Consider the following 16,361-nt stretch of genomic DNA (forward strand, 5'->3'; position numbering starts at 1 on the left):
CGTCGTTCAGCCTGACAGCAGTGATAGAAAGTCTTTAGTTCCTGCCAAAATACACAGCGCTAATCGCCATTCTGTGTCAGTGTGCGGCTCTGTGCCAGGTCCATCATTTCACCGTCTTGATACTCGATTCAGCCATTCAGAAATGAGTAGGCCATCGTCCAAAAGGGTGAAATAACTGGGACTCTGTACGCTTAAAACCTGGCAGTTGATATGGTGGTCACATGACCGCCTCCTGCCCGTGCCTTCTGTCAAGCCTTGTTCTTGATTTGTGCCTCCGCTCTTTCTTCCCCCCCCTTGTGAGGAGAAGTCCCTCTGTCACTGCTAGCCAGAAGGTTTGGTTTGGCAGGGGGAGGAATGTTCTAGGCTGAAGTTGCACTGTGCTGTGATATTTCTTTCTTGCAATACCCATGGTGCATTTAAATTATTATTTTTTTTTTCAACTGTGATCTTTCTCCTTCTTTGCAGATTTAGTCCAGAGGGTGATAGAAACTCTATTGTTGATCAGAAACCGAAAGCAGCCACGCCAACATTGACGACCCCAACATCGGCACAGGGAGGTAAGGGTGCAGCCGATTGGCTGGGGCTGAAGGACGATGACGTTCCTGACCTGGATAATCAGACATCAGCCAAAGAAATGCAGAAAGGGACCATCTTCTACAAAGCGAAATCTGATTCCAACCTGTCAGTCAGCCACAGTCAGGGCAAGAGGCCTTACTCAGCAGGCCGCCCCCCGTCTGCGGCTAAACCGATCGACAAGGCACTGACCAGATCGGCACCATCCACATCAAAGACAGACTTATCTAGTGTAGTGGAAGACGATTGGCTGAAGGAGGCACTGGCTCGGAAGAAGTCTCCGGCCCCAGAATTCCATCCCCTGGCATCGGGTGATGAAGTTGACACGGTGACCGGCCCAAGGTAAGGAGCTGATTTGAGTTAGGAAAACTCAAAAGTTGCCAACAATAGTGGCAAATTATCTGATAGAACTCACTGCCAGTTAGTAAGTGCTAATTGCCCACTGCTACATGCATATCCGTAATATGGAATGAGTGGATTCTCTTGAGGACTAAAGTGCTCCATATAATTAAGGGATGCGTTAGTTTGCAACACCTAAAGCTCTGATTGGGTCCCCTTGATCACAAGACCTGATTGCTGATTGGTCCATTTGGAGGATAAGACACACCCAGCAGTTTCTCTGGAAACTCTTTTTGGAGTTCACCTGCAAAAACATAAAACATTAAACGGTGCCACCCGACCTGGGTGACACTCCAGACATTTACAAGGCCCTTTTTTTTTTCCCCCTTTTTTTTTTGTGTTTTTCTTTTTTTGGTTTTTTTTTTGGGCACTAAAATCACAATTTTCCCCAGTGCCCCCTATAAAAGGGAAGGGGGACACTAAAAGCACCGGCAATTAAAACAAATTAAATTTAAAAAACGTAAAATCAAATTAAAATTTGGTTGCCGGGCGTGATGATGCACTCCAGTCCCTCCGGTGCCCACCTCTTTTCTCTGGAAACTCTTTTGAGTTTACCTGCGAAAACATAAAACATGTATCCGTGCCACCCGACCTGGATGACACACACAAGACATTTACAAGGCCCTTTTTTTGTTTTTTTTGGGTTTTTTTTGTGGTTTTTTTTTTGGGCACTAAAATCAAATTTTTCCTTTTTTCCAGTGCCCCCTATAAAAGGAGAGGGGGACACTAAAAGCACCGGCAATTAAAACAAATTAAACTTAAAAAAACGTAAAATCAAATTAAAATTTGGTTGCCGGGCGTGATGATGCACTCCAGTCCCTCCGGTGCCCACCTCTTTTCTCTGGAATGTGTAATCCAAACCGCCCAGCCCACATAATCAGTGACTTTGCAAAGTGAAATTCGAGCCAGTCTGACTGCCGACTCCAGACAGAACAGAGCTCACTTGGAACAAACAGGGCTCGCTCTCACTTCTCTCACACCCCCCCACAAACAAATTCCTGCCCCCACCCGCCCACCAAGAGTTAAGGAGGTTAAGCACAGTAATAAAACATTTTGGCCTAGAAATTCATTATCTCACCTTTGGGGGCGGTACATCTGGGAGGTGGGACATTTTGCGGCAGGCACGGAAATCACACCCCGCTCGCTAAATTCGGGTTACTCCACTACTTCCGGGGGCGCTAACGGTGCACACGCCTCAGCAGTGCTGCACACTGGGCCGCTTAGTGCTGCTGCGCACGAGTGACTCTTCCCTCAATTAAAGGGAAGGGCCCACGCTGCATGCTGTGCCAAAGAAGAAGACACCTACCTGGACCACCGGGGAGCGGGCGTGCCACGCGATCAGCCCGGCACTCAAGCAATTGCGGCACCGAATCCACCAACAAACAGGAGCGGCAATGAAAACGGCAGATTTTGTACGCAGCAGCCGGCCACCTCCCCTTTAATTTTTGCCCCCCCTAGCGGCCGGCCGCCGGGCATGCGCCCCCTGACGCAGTCGCTGTTTTCGCCCTGCGCTGCTTCAGGAGGCGAAACCCAATTTAGGGGCCGGGGTGATGCGCATAGCGATGACATCACGATCTCTGGGCACAGAATATCGAGGTGTAACGCCGGAGAGCTGCCGTATTAAGCGAGAGTGGTTAGCACTGCCGCGCCCGGACGCAAAGTCATTTGTGCCCCTAGCGCCCCCCGGGGGTGCGAACGTGAGTTGCAAATGCACCCAATTTCTCCCCCGATGTGGCTATTGCAACAATAGGAGTGTTTATGGAAGAAGCTAGGGGGCTGGAATTGTCCCCCTCCTGTGGGAAGGTCTCACTGATCGGGGGCAGACGGATGGGCCGACCCCTCCGAAATTGCCCCCGGGCCGGAAGCGGCGGGGATGGATTTCCGCTCCGCCTGTTTTCCCACCGTCTCGGGCACGCGCCGACTCCTTACCGACCGGCGACGAACCCCTTTCTGCCCCACGCACTCTATTGCCCCGCAGGAGCAGGCGCTGCCGCCGGTCGGTGCCACTGACAGCTTTCCCCGGCAGGGAGCGGTGTGTGGCTGGGCGACGTGTTCGCCCTTAAAGGGGAGGGCGCACTGCCGACGACTCCATTTTATTTATTTTTTGTCGGGTGACTGGCAGGTCGGTCAGACAATTATGCCCCTCCCGGGTTCGGCTGGGCCGCCAACAAGCCGCCTGGTGCCCTCTCTTGGGTGCCAGGCCGCTGGCCCGACAGAAACCCTCCCTGGTGGCCCAGTGGGCCTAACTGAACCTGAAGGGGAGGTGGGGGGGGAACATTGTGACATCATCAGCGCGGCGCTGATGACTGGTCGGAGTGTCTGACTCACTGCAAGGGCACTTTCGCCTCGCAACTTCTGCCCCAACCCTAAAAACATTCTCTTAGCTGAATTTCTCCGGTATCTCCGTCCCAAGGGTCGGGGTGGAGAAAAAATAAACAAAACTGAAGGCGTGCCCCATTTGGGGCGGAGGGCAATTTCGGTCCCTAGAACTCTTTTTTTAAAAAAAAATAGATGGTGGAGAAATGGGAGATAAAAGCATAATAAGATTAGTCAACAATTTTTTTTTTGCAAAGTATTCATTAGTATTAACTCGCTATTCAATTTTATTTGTACAAAATATCCAAGAGGATTTTGAAATTGTTGTGGCAGAGGTACTTGGTGTTTAAAGAGACAAAAGGCATACAAATGCCCTGGACCAAATTCAAAAATGCTAAAAGCATAGTCCAGATACTTTCTTCCGATATGGTCCTTATGGACCTTATGTTCTTATTAGATTTTTATGTTCTTATTAGATTTTTAACCAATAAGAGAATTAAGGGTTACGGGGAGCGGGCGGGTAAGTGGAGCTGAGTCCACGGCCAGATCAACCATGATCTTGTTGAATGGCGGAGCAGGCTCGAGGGGCTAGATGGCCTACTCCTGTTCCTAATTCTTATGTTCTTATTTCCGATCCCTGTTGAACTGTTGATTTTCTTCTTGTTGAATAGTAAACAGAGTGGATCGCTCAGTGCACGTGGGCAGTCCTCGGTAACCGCAGCAACAGAACCTGCGGCTGAGAAGAATCCTGTGGAATCTGGGGACACTGGGTATGTAGGGACTGGGGGAGCCGCGCCTCACAACTTGAGCCTCCTCCGGGAAATCCCCTCCATAACTTTCAGTTCTGCGCGGAGGGGATTCCTGTACGGGCTGCTCTTGCACACTCTCCACGTTGCCATCGTCGTCTGCTGTCGGGAGACGCCATGGTGCACTATCTTGCCGTCTGGAGGAGGCGGGGGTCCCCAATGGAGTGCACTCTACACTGGAGTCTTCCCTTTTATTTATTGGGGACTTGGCCTGGAGGGTGGTGCACGGACCAGTCACATGCAATAAATTTTTAAGTCGGTTCACGGGCTCCCAGGCCGCCTGTAATTTCTGTGGTCTGGAGGAGTCCATGTTCCATGTGTAAATGTGGAATGCACGAGGTTGCAGCCCCTCTTCCAATATTTGAAGGGGCTGCTCCTCAAATTCTGGTTGCACTTCAATCCCACACTCCTGATCTTTATGCATCCTGTGCGGAGGGGAGCGGGCAGGTCGGAAGACCTCCTCGTAGGACTGCTCCTGGGCACGGCCAAGGGGGCCATCAGCCAGTCCAGGCAGCGGGCGGTCGAGGGAGTCGTTCAGCCCGACTGCCTGCCTCTCTTCCGCGGTTACATCCGAGCCAGGGTGTCCTTAGAGATGGAGCACGCAGTGTCCACCGGCATGCTCACGGCCTTCCGCGAGAGGTGGGCGCTGGAGGGACTGGAGTGCATCGTTACCCCCGGCAACCAAATTTTAATTTGAACCACATGTCTAAAATTTAATTTGTTTAAGTTTGTCGGTTTTAGTGTCCCCCTCCCCGCCCCCGTTTTAGCCAGGGGGCACTTTTGTAATTTGTGTTTTTGGTGCCCTCAAAAAAAAAAAAAACAAGGGGGCACTTGATTGAAAGATTTTGGAGTGTGAACCCCCCCCCTTTAACCAGGGGGCACTTGTTTATTGTTTCTACAAAAATAGTTGTCGGGACTGGGTTTGTAGGATCTATCCAGAAATGTTTGGGTCTTTTATTCTTGCAAACAGTGGCATGAAATAATGGAAAGATTTGGAAACTATCGCTCGCTCTGGCTCTGTTCAAGTGCGTGTACACTGTATAGAACCAGTTACAGTTGTGTGTGTGTGTGTGTGTGTACATGCATGCCATTCATGTTATTTATAACCAAATCCAATCTTAAGTGTATGTCTGAGTCTGTGTGCATGTGCAATGTACATAACGGAAACGCCTTTCTCCAGTGCTCTTTTCTGCCTTCTTTTGGCAGGGCCCCATTTCCATGGGAGAACGCACACAGACAGGCCACTCCTCCACTTGTGACTGACACTTGGAAAGACCCCATCACCAAAAACACAGATGTGGTTGGTGAGTTGAAAAATGAGATCAGGTAATAGCTGATAACATGGCCAGTTTGTACTGAGCTTTGAAGCCCTGGTTCAAATCCAGTTCTGCACTTACTCAGTTGATCTCAGCTATGTCAGTATTTGTAGCGCTTCAGATTATACTTGCATTGGAGGCAGTTCAGAGAAGGTTCACGAGGTTGACTTCTGAGAGGAAGGGGTTGTCATATGAAGAAAGAGTGAGCAGGTTGGGCTTATACTCATTGGAGTTTAGAAGACTGAAGTGATCTTATTGAAATGTATAAGATTCTGAGGGGGGCTTGACAGGGTAGATGCAGAAAGAATGTTTCCTCTCCTGGGGGAATCTAGAACTAGGGGGTATAGTCTCAGAATAAGGGGTCGCCCATTTAAAACGGAAATGAGGAGCAATTTCTTCCCTCAGGGACGTGAATCTTTGGAATTCTCTACCCCAGAGAGCTGTCGAGGCTGGGTCATTGAATATATTTAAGGTGGGGATAGACAGATTTTTGAATGATAAGGGAGTCGAGGGTTATGGGAGTGGGCAGGGAAGTGGAGCTGAGGCCAGGATCAGATAAGCCATGATCGTATTGAATGGTGGAGCAGGCTCGAGGGGTCGATTGGCCGACTCCTGCTCCTATTTCTTATGTTCAATTAGACTCAGTACCCCTGGGCGAGAGCAAGAAAAACTCAGGTCAGGATCTCGCTCCTGTTCACTATGTAGTGACTGAGGCTGGGTCCGGCGGCCTACTGGTTATGTTACTGGAAACTAGCAATTCAGAGGCCTAAACTAATAATCCAGAGGTCGTGAGTTCAAATTCCGGCATGATATTTTGAGAATTTGAATTCAGTTTAGAACATCTGGAAATCTGGTACCATTAAAAGAGACCATGAAGCTATCAGATTGTGGTTAAAAACCCAATTGGTTCATTAATGTCCTTTTCGGGAATGCTGTCCTGGCCCGGTCTGGCCTATATGAGAGTCCAGTCCTGCACCAACATTTTTGACTCTGAAGCGGCCTAGCAAGCCATTCAGGCGTTTCAAATAGGAATGGGCAATAAATGCCAAACCTTGCCAGCGACGCCCACATCCCTATAATTAATTTTAGAATGTAAGCATGGGTATAAGAACATAAGAAATAGGAGCGGGAGTAGGCCATACAGCCCCTCGAGTCTGCTCCACCATTTAATAAGATCATGGTTGATGTGATCATGGACTCGGCTCCACTTCCCTGCCCGCTCCCCATAACCCCTTATCCCTTTATCGTTTAAGAAACTGTCTCTGTCTTAAATTTATTCAATGTCCCAGCTTCCATAGCTCTCTGAGGCAGCGAATTCTACAGATCCACAACCCTCTGAGAGAAGAAATTTCTCCTCATCTCAGTTTTAAATGGGCGGCTCCTTATTCTAAGTATGTCTGACAAGGTCAGGGTTGGCGTACCACACACTTGCATAGCCTGCCGACATACTCTGCCTAGGTTTATACAGGGATAATGGCCAGTGTGGCTCAGTTGGTTGCACTTTCTGAATCAGATGGTTGTGGGCTCAGCTCGCAACTCCAGGACGTGAGTGCAGAATCCAGGCTGACACCTGAGTGCATTACTGAGAGAGTGCCGCATTGTCAGAGGTGCAGTGTTTCGGATAAGATGTTAAACCAAAGGCCTGTCTGTCTGTTCAGGTAAATGTCGAAGATCCTACGGTATTATTCGAAAAGGAGCAGTGAGTCTTTGGCCAACATTCCTCACTCAGCCAACAACACCAAAAATAGATTAACTGCTCATCCATCTCGTTTCTTATTTGTGGGTTCATTGGCTGCTGAATTTGTCTGCAAAATAACAGTAACTGCACTTCAAAAAGTAACTCATTGGATGCAAAACATTTTGAGACATCCCAAGGACGTGACAAAGTGCTGTATAAATGCAGGGTTGGCAGGTATAGCAGGAGCAGCAAGGTTGGGGCGCAGGAGCAGCGCGTGATCGTGGAGCGACGTGATCGGGGCACAGGAGAGGCGAGGGCCCAGGGGCAGCACTAGGTCTGTGTGCGCACTAGGTCTGTGCAGCAGAGCTGGTCTCCAGTCGCCTTGGTAAATCCTTGCCACAGGACCAAGACCTAGCTCTGTCAAGCCCGTGTGGTGGCTGGTGTGCAACGGTCACCACACGTTAAAAAAAAAAAAATCCACGCACAGGCATCTTCCACCCTTCAACATGTAGTTCAGGACTTGGAATCTCAGGTCCTTCATTGAAACATCTGCGAACGCATCCTTTTTGGTGTGGAAGCAAGTCATCCTCGATACGAGGGACCGTCTATGATGATGATGATGTTTGCTTATTTTATTACCTTCTGAAGAATCAACTAAAATGGTCCAGTGAGTGCATTGATGAATAAACGACTCGTCATGCTGTTCATCGTGTTCTTTACTAAGTTTCACCTAAATCTGCAGTTTTAAACTCACTCGTTTTGTTCCAAAATGGGGCTCACTAACCTTCCCTGTATGTTTACAGCATCTCCACAAGGACAGAAGGATGATCGATTGTCTGCTTTACAGGTAGGTGTGAGCTGGCTTTGTCTACATGGCAGTTTCTCCCTTATCCACGCGCTGCACCAGCTTGTTTCCTACATATAACCAGGTGCGGTCCGTTTCAATTGTGGTTCATCAGTGAGGGTAGGAGCTCAATCCCTGAAATACTTTCCTTCAGTTATAAGGAGAGGCCTGAGAACCATCCACTCATTACGTTAGAGCAAAGAAGGTTAAAGGGAGATCGGCAGGTGTCAAAATTATACTGAGTTTTTTTTAAATTAAGAATATGGGAATGGAATTGTCAGAGAGCCAGTACACTGGACCAAATGGTCTCCTCTGCTGTAAAATCATATGCCTTTATTTAGCTGAAGATTCGATTTGGTGAATTGAAAGAAAGCAAAACTTCCATTTTATATAGCGCCTTTCACGACTTCAGAACGTCCCAAAGCACATTGCACACAATGAAGTGCTTTTGGAGTGTAGTCACTCTTGTGATGTAGGAAACGCGGCAGCCAATTTGCACACAGCAAGTTCCCACAAACAGCAATGTGATAATAACCAGATAATCTGCTTTTGTTATGTTGATTGAGGGATAAATATTGGCCAGGGCACTGGGGAGAACTCACCTGCTCTTCGAAATCGTGCTGTGGGATCTTTTATGTCTACCTGAGAGAGCAGATGGGGCCTTGTCTCTTGTAAAAGATGGCACCTCTGACAATACAGGACTCCCCCAGTACTGCACTGGAGTGTCAGCCTAGATTTTTGTTGAATAAGAGAGGGAAGGGACTGCACTCCGTGTTTAGCAAGGTGATATTGGTGATTCAGTGTGGCTGTTGATAGCCTGGTAAAGGACTGACGTGGGGGTTTGGATCGACTCCTCAGAGCCTGGTAATGGACTCGGATGATGATTTGTAGGTAATGGATTGATGTGATCATTCATTGTGGCCATGCAGAGCCAGTTGCATTTAGTTTGAATGTGACATCCGAAAAGATGTCCTATAAAAATCAAGCATCCTTTCTTCTTATAGACCAATTTGAAAATATCACCAATAAAGTTTCCTAAAAATATATTTGTAGCTCATACAGTCCCTGTGCTGCTTCATTTGTACATTAACCCTTCCCAGCCTTGGTGATGGCCACCTTTGATGCAGATTTCATCTTTGATGCAGATTTCATTGGTTTGGAAGTGGTAGTGAAAGAAAAGGAGGCTCACCACCTGCACAGGGGTTTCCCCTTTTATACGTTGCTTCATTCACCCTCGAGTTCCCACTGTCACCTGATACTCCCCAAGAGGATTCTGGTGATCTGCAGTTTACTCCCAGCTTTCTGTGAACACTGGTCTCGAACATGTGCCCGAGGTTGCAGGAGAGAGGTGTGGACTATTTCACTGATTTTTTTCTTTCACTCTGTGAAAGTGCCTTTTCTACATTTACCTCTTGCCTCACTGCACCCCGCCTCCCTTCCCAACCAGACTTTGGTGCAATTGCGGAGGGAGGAAATCGTGCTGGAAATCTACTCATTGTATTCCCTGCTGGCTCGTGTCACTGTACAATTGTACGGCGCTAACTGTCCGACTGCTGCTTGCCCAGAATTCAACCATGTGCACTGTGAAGAGGTAATGAAGTTTGTACAATTTAAATGATTGCATATTCTTTTCTTTCGCTCTTTCCTCTCTCTCTCTCTCTCTCTCTCTTTCTCTCTCTCTCTCTCGCTCTCTCCTCTTCCCCCTCTCGCTCTCTCTCCTCTTCCCCCTCCCCTCTTCTCTTCTCCCCCCTCCCCTCTTCTCTTCTCCCCCCTCCCCTCTTCTCTTCTCCCCTCCCTCTCTCCCCTCCCTCTCTCCCCTCTCTCCTCCCCCCCTCTCTTCTCCTCCCCCCCTCTCTTCTCCTCCGCCTCTCTCTTCTCCTCCGCCCCTCTCTTCTCCTCCGCCCCTCTCTTCTCCTCCGCCCCTCTCTTCTCCTCCGCCCCTCTCTTCTCCTCCGCCCCTCTCTTCTCCTCCGCCCCTCTCTTCTCCTCCGCCCCTCTCTTCTCCTCCGCCCCTCTCTTCTCCTCCGCCCCTCTCTTCTCCTCCGCCCCTCTCTTCTCCTCCGCCCCTCTCTTCTCCTCCGCCCCTCTCTTCTCCTCCGCCCCTCTCTTCTCCTCCGCCCCTCTCTTCTCCTCCGCCCCTCTCTTCTCCTCCGCCCCTCTCTTCTCCTCCCCCCCCTCTCTTCTCCTCCCCCCCCTCTCTTCTCCTCCCCCCCCTCTTCTCCTCCCCCCCCCCTCTTCTCCTCCCCCCCCCCTCTTCTCCTCCCCCCCCTCTCTTCTCCTCCCCCCCCCTCTCTTCTCCTCCCCCCCCTCTCTTCTCCTCCACCCCCCCTCTTCTCCTCCACCCCCTCTCTTCTCCTCCGCCCCTCTCTTCTCCTCCACCCCCCCTCTCCTCCTCCACCCCCCTCTTCTCCTCCACCCCCTCTCTTCTCCTCCCCCCCTCTCTTCTCCTCCCCCCCTCTCTTCTCCTCCCCCCCTCGCTTCTCCTCCCCCCCCCTCGCTCGCTTCTCCTCCCCCCCCTCGCTCGCTTCTCCTCCCCCCCCTCGCTCGCTTCTCCTCCCCCCCCTCGCTCGCTTCTCCTCCCCCCCCTCGCTCGCTTCTCCTCCCCCCCCTCGCTCGCTTCTCCTCCCCCCCCTCGCTCGCTTCTCCTCCCCCCCCTCGCTCGCTTCTCCTCCCCCCCCTCGCTCGCTTCTCCTCCCCCCCCTCGCTCGCTTCTCCTCCCCCCCCTCGCTCGCTTCTCCTCCCCCCCCTCGCTCGCTTCTCCTCCCCCCCCTCGCTCGCTTCTCCTCCCCCCCCTCGCTCGCTTCTCCTCCCCCCCTCGCTCGCTTCTCCTCCCCCCCCTCGCTCGCTTCTCCTCCCCCCCCTCGCTCGCTTCTCCTCCCCCCCCTCGCTCGCTTCTCCTCCCCCCCCTCGCTCGCTTCTCCTCCCCCCCCTCGCTCGCTTCTCCTCCCCCCCTCGCTCGCTTCTCCTCCCCCCCCTCGCTCGCTTCTCCTCCCCCCCCTCGCTCGCTTCTCCTCCCCCCCCCTCGCTCGCTTCTCCTCCCCCCCTCGCTCGCTTCTCCTCCCCCCCCTCGCTCGCTTCTCCTCCCCCCCCCTCGCTCGCTTCTCCTCCCCCCCCTCGCTCGCTTCTCCTCCCCCCCCTCGCTCGCTTCTCCTCCCCCCCCTCGCTCGCTTCTCCTCCCCCCCCTCGCTCGCTTCTCCTCCCCCCCTCGCTCGCTTCTCCTCCCCCCCCTCGCTCGCTTCTCCTCCCCCCCCTCGCTCGCTTCTCCTCCCCCCCCCGCTCGCTTCTCCTCCCCCCCCTCGCTCGCTTCTCCTCCCCCCCCTCGCTCGCTTCTCCTCCCCCCCCTCGCTCGCTTCTCCTCCCCCCCCTCGCTCGCTTCTCCTTCCCCCCCCTCGCTCGCTTCTCCTTCCCCCCCCCTCGCTCGCTTCTCCTCCCCCCCCCTCGCTCGCTTCTCCTCCTCCCCCCCCCTCGCTCGCTTCTCCTCCCCCCCCCTCGCTCGCTTCTCCTCCCCCCCCCTCGCTCGCTTCTCCTCCCCCCCCCTCGCTCGCTTCTCCTCCCCCCCCTCGCTCGCTTCTCCTCCCCCCCCTCGCTCGCTTCTCCTCCCCCCCCTCGCTCGCTTCTCCTCCCCCCCCTCGCTCGCTTCTCCTCCCCCCCTCGCTCGCTTCTCCTCCCCCCCCTCGCTCGCTTCTCCTCCCCCCCCTCGCTCGCTTCTCCTCCCCCCCCTCGCTCGCTTCTCCTCCCCCCCCTCGCTTCTCCTCCCCCCCCTCGCTTCTCCTCCCCCATCCTCGCTTCTCCTCCCCCCCCCTCGCTTCTCCTCCCCCCCCTCGCTCGCTTCTCCTCCCCCCCCCTCGCTTCTCCTCCCCCCCCCCTCGCTTCTCCTCCCCCCCCTCGCTTCTCCTCCCCCCCCTCGCTTCTCCTCCCCCCCCTCGCTTCTCCTCCCCCCCCCTCGCTTCTCCTCCCCCCCCCTCGCTTCTCCTCCCCCCCCCTCGCTTCTCCTCCCCCCCCCTCGCTTCTCCTCCCCCCCCCCTCGCTTCTCCTCCCCCCCCTCGCTTCTCCTCCCCCCCCCCTCGCTTCTCCTCCCCCCCCCCTCGCTTCTCCTCTCCCCCTCGCTTCTCCTCTCCCCCCCGCTTCTCTCCTCCCCCCCTTCTCACCCCCCCCCCTCCCCTCTCCCCCCCTCTCCTCCTCCTCCTCCCCCTCTCTTCTCCCCCCCTCCCTCTTCCCCCCCCCATCCCTCTCTTCTCACCCCCCTCTCCACCCCCTCCCCTCACTTACCCCCCCCCCCCTCTTACCCCCCTCCCCTCTCTTTAACCCCCCCCCTCCCCTCTCTTTACCCCCCTCTCCCCTCCCTCTCTTTCCCCCCCTCCCCTCTCTTTACCCCCCCTCCCCTCTCTTTTACCCCCCCCCTCCCCTCTCTTTACCCCCCCTCCCCTCTCTTTACCCCCCTCCCCTCTCTTTACCCCCCCTCCCCTCTCTTTACCCCCCCCTCCCCTCTCTTTACCCCCCCTCCCCTCTCTTTACCACCCCCTCCCCTCTCTTCACCCCCTCCCCTCTCTTCACCCCCTCCCCTCTCTTCACCCCCTCCCCTCTCTTCACCCCCTCCCCTCTCTTCACCCCCTCCCCTCTCTTCACCCCCCCTCCCCTCTCTTCACCCCCCCTCCCCTCTCTTCACCCCCCCTCCCCTCTCTTCACCCCCCCCTCCCTCTCTTCACCCCCCCTCCCCTCTCTTCACCCCCCTCCCCTCTCTTCACCCCCCCTCCCCTCTCTTCACCCCCCCTCCCCTCTCTTCACCCCCCCTCCCCTCTCTTCACCCCCCCTCCCCTCTCTTCACCCCCCCTCCCCTCTCTTCACCCCCCCTCCCCTCTCTTCACCCCCCTCCCCTCTCTTCACCCCCCCTCCCCTCTCTTCACCCCCCCTCCCCTCTCTTCACCCCCCCTCCCCTCTCTTCACCCCCCCTTCCCATCTCTTCTCACCCCCCCCTCCCCTCTCTTCTCACCCCCCCCTCCCCTCTCTTCTCCTCCCCCCCCTCCCCTCTCTTCTCCCCCCCTCCCCTCCCCTCCCCCCCCTCCACTCTCTTCTCCCCACCTCCCCTCTCTTTCCCCCCCCTCCCCTCCTTCTTCCCCCCGCCCCGCCCCCTCTCCCTCTCCCACAGGTGTCGCTCTCTACTGATCAGCTGCACCAGTTGCTTCAGCTCCAGGTGAGGGCCTCTGGCCAGTCTGTATTATGTTCATTTCATTAATTACAAGTGCAAGTTAACAATAAGAACTTGAGAAAAATGGTATAACTTTTAAAAACAGTTCCCTGCGCTTCAACTCTTGTGGATTTGATGTGGTTCGCTGCTCACTGCTGCCCTGTAACTGGTTGCTAGACTGTGTGCGCGAATGATGTTCAATAGTGACACTCCCTTTGATAGCTTTCCTTCTCTGCCTTCCAACATTTGCAAGGTATGCACCTGGGCTCTGCTTAGCTTCTCCCTGTGTGGGAGTCATTGTTACAGGTTAGGTTGTCTCCCAACACTTCTAACCCGCAGTCATAGCAAATAGGCAGCTTTCATAAGCATATCGAATCTCATCTGAACCATAATCTCCACCAGTATGCTGTGAGTGGGATAGCATGTCATGCGGTTAACAATTATCCTTTACCTAATGTATGTTATGTTGGAGACTATGTGCAAATCCCACCATGTTCTGCTGTTGACTCCAAAAGGAGCTAAATATCATGCTATCAGACTGCTACATATAAAATAATAGCTGGTTTATTCACAACTAAAATGTTACACAGATGCAGAAGACAGAGGAGACTAATTGATACAATACTTGACTTACACAGTACATAAGTTGCATCAAAACTAGGAAAGAGTCGAACATCTCAGTAGTTCTATTAGTACCTTTTGACTGAGTCTCTGATGGACTGTTACATATGCAATAACAATCAATTGCAAAATTCTCATATTTATTTTCAAATCCCTCCATGGACTCGTCCCTCCCCATCTCCTCCAGCCCCACAACTCCCCGAAATGTCTGCGCTCCTCTAATTCTGCCCTCCTAACATCCCTGATTATAATCGCTCAGCCATCGGTGGCAGTGCCTTCAGCTACCTGGACCCCGAGCTCTGGAACTCCCTGCCTAAACCTCTCCGCCTCGCCACTGCTCTTTCCTCCTTCAAGATGCTCCTTAAAACATACCTCTTTGACCAAGCTTTTGGTCCTCTGCCGTAATTTCTTATCTGGCTCGGTGTCAAATTTATTTTTTGGTTTTAGAACAGTCCTGTGATGCGCTTTGGGACGTTTTACTGCGTTAAAGGCGCTATATAAATACAAGTTGTTGTTGTACAAATAAACAAATCACTAAACGTTGCCTTTTGGTCACCTGCGCTAATTTCTACTTATGTGGCACAGTGTCAAAGTTTTATCGCATAACACTCCTGTGAAGCGGCTTGGGACGTCTCACTACGTTAAAGGCGCTGTATAAATACAAGTTGTTGTTGTTGTATAACTCCATGGGGCCGCTCTTAGCTGCCTTATGTGGTATAGTCAGTGCAAAGCCGGAAGTGAAGACCACGAGACTGCAATCGCTTGCATTTATATAATGTCTTCAACATAGTAAACCATCCCAAGGTGCTTGACAAGAGCGTAATCGGACAAAAACTGACACTGAGCCAAAGAAGACATTAGGTGACCAAAAGTTTGGTCAAAGAGGTAGGCTTTAAGGAGCATCTTAAATAAGGTGGAGAGGTTTAGGGAGGGAAATCCAGAGCTTGGGGCCTGGATAGCTGAAGGCGTGTCGCCAATGGTGGGGGCGAAGGAAGTGGTGGATGAGCAAAGTGCCAGTGTCGGAGTAACGCAGAGTTCTCAGAGAGTTGTAGGGCTGGAGCAGGTTACAGAGACACCCAACAATGTCTGTCTTTACCTAAGGTAGGTTCATTTTGATGACCAAACAAATTCTGCATACTGATTTGGCAATTGAAATATTTATCCATTTATATCACATTTATCCACATTACACTGCATCTGCCACACGTTTGCCCACTCACCTAACCTGTCCAAGTCACTCTGCAGCCTTTTAGCGTCCTCCTCACAGCTCATACCTTCACCCAGTTTAATGTCATCTGCAAACTTGGAGAGACTACACACAATTCCCTCATCCAAATCATTGATGTATATTGCAAAGAGCTGGGGTCCCAGCACTGAGCCCTGAGGCATCCCACTAGTCACTGCCTGCCATTCTGAAAAGGACCCGTTTATCCTGACTCTCTGCTTCCTGTCTGCCAACCAGTTCTCTATCCACGTCAGTACACGACCCCCAATACCATGTGCTTTAATTTTGCACACCAATCTCTTGTGTGGGACCTTGTCAAAAGCCTTTGAAAGTCCAAATACACCACACCCACTGATTCTCCCTTGTCCACTACCAGTTACATCCTCAAAAAATTCTAGAAGATTTGTCAAGCAGGATTTCCCTTTCATAAATCCATGCTGACTTGGACCAATCCCATCACTGCTTTCCAAATGTGCTGCTATTTCATCTTTAATAATTGATTCCAACATTTTCCCCACTACTGATGTCAGGCTAACCTGTGTATAATTACCTGTTTTCTCTCTTCCTCCTTTTTTAAAAAGTAGTGTTACATTAGTTACCCTCCAGTCCATAGGAACTGATCCCGAGTCGATAGACTGTTGGAAAATGATCACCAATGCATCCACTATTTCTAGGGCTACTTCCTTAAGTACTCTGGGATGCAGACCATCAGGCCCCGGGGATTTATCGACCTTCAATCCCATCAATTTCCCTAACACAATCTCCCGCCTAATAAGGATTTCCTTCAGTTCCTCCTTCTCACTAGACCCTCGGTCCCCTAGTATTTTCGGAAGGTTATTTGTGTCTTCCTTCGTGAAGACAGAACCAAAGTATTTGTTTAACTGGTCCGCTATTTCTTTGTTCCCCCATTATAAATTCACCTGAATCTGACTGCAAGGGACCTACGTTTGTTTTCACTAATCTTTTTCTCTTCACATATCTATAGAAGCTTTTGCAGTCAATTTTTATGTTCCAGCAAGCTTCCTCTCATACTCTATTTTCCCACTCCTAATTAAACCCTTGATAAGTCTTTCCCCGTTCTTGGCCAGCAGCGGGGTGGGGCCTTGGGTGTTTGGACCGTAGGTGGCCTTGACTGCGATGAAGAATCATCGCACATCATGGCAGTCTGCCAGCTGCTGTATCTCCTGTGCTTTCTCCACCCACCACCTGTTCTTTAGGTCCTGGGTTTTTTGTTGGACCTTAACCTTGAGTCGTCTGTAATGCTGCCTTGCTGCTTTGCTGCTCCCACATTGGGTTGTTGTTTAAGGCTCAGAAATGCCCTGCACTTGCAATCTATTAGCTCTTGAATCTCCTGATCATTCTCATCAAACAGTCCTGGTGTTTCCTGGTTGAGTGACC

At 52.2% G+C, this 16,361-nt stretch overlaps 1 protein-coding gene across 5 annotated transcripts in view; it reads left to right on the top strand.

Annotated features, from left to right (window-relative positions):
* LOC139226609 (fas-binding factor 1 homolog) overlaps nucleotides 1-16,361 on the top strand; it is a 200,164-nt gene that overhangs the window by 120,469 nt on the left and 63,334 nt on the right. For 4 of the 5 annotated variants that reach the window (XM_070857473.1, XM_070857472.1, XM_070857476.1 and 1 more), the window contains 5 exons: nucleotides 466-915; nucleotides 3,960-4,058; nucleotides 5,301-5,398; nucleotides 7,892-7,935; nucleotides 13,079-13,123. In XM_070857473.1, the coding sequence (XP_070713574.1) occupies nucleotides 466-915; nucleotides 3,960-4,058; nucleotides 5,301-5,398; nucleotides 7,892-7,935; nucleotides 13,079-13,123 (736 nt within the window). The remainder of the gene's footprint in view (nucleotides 1-465; nucleotides 916-3,959; nucleotides 4,059-5,300; nucleotides 5,399-7,891; nucleotides 7,936-13,078; nucleotides 13,124-16,361) is intronic. The other variant, XM_070857475.1, reaches the window with a different exon arrangement.

Source organism: Pristiophorus japonicus, chromosome 16 (assembly GCF_044704955.1).
Source record: "Pristiophorus japonicus isolate sPriJap1 chromosome 16, sPriJap1.hap1, whole genome shotgun sequence".
NCBI lineage: Eukaryota > Metazoa > Chordata > Chondrichthyes > Pristiophoridae > Pristiophorus > Pristiophorus japonicus.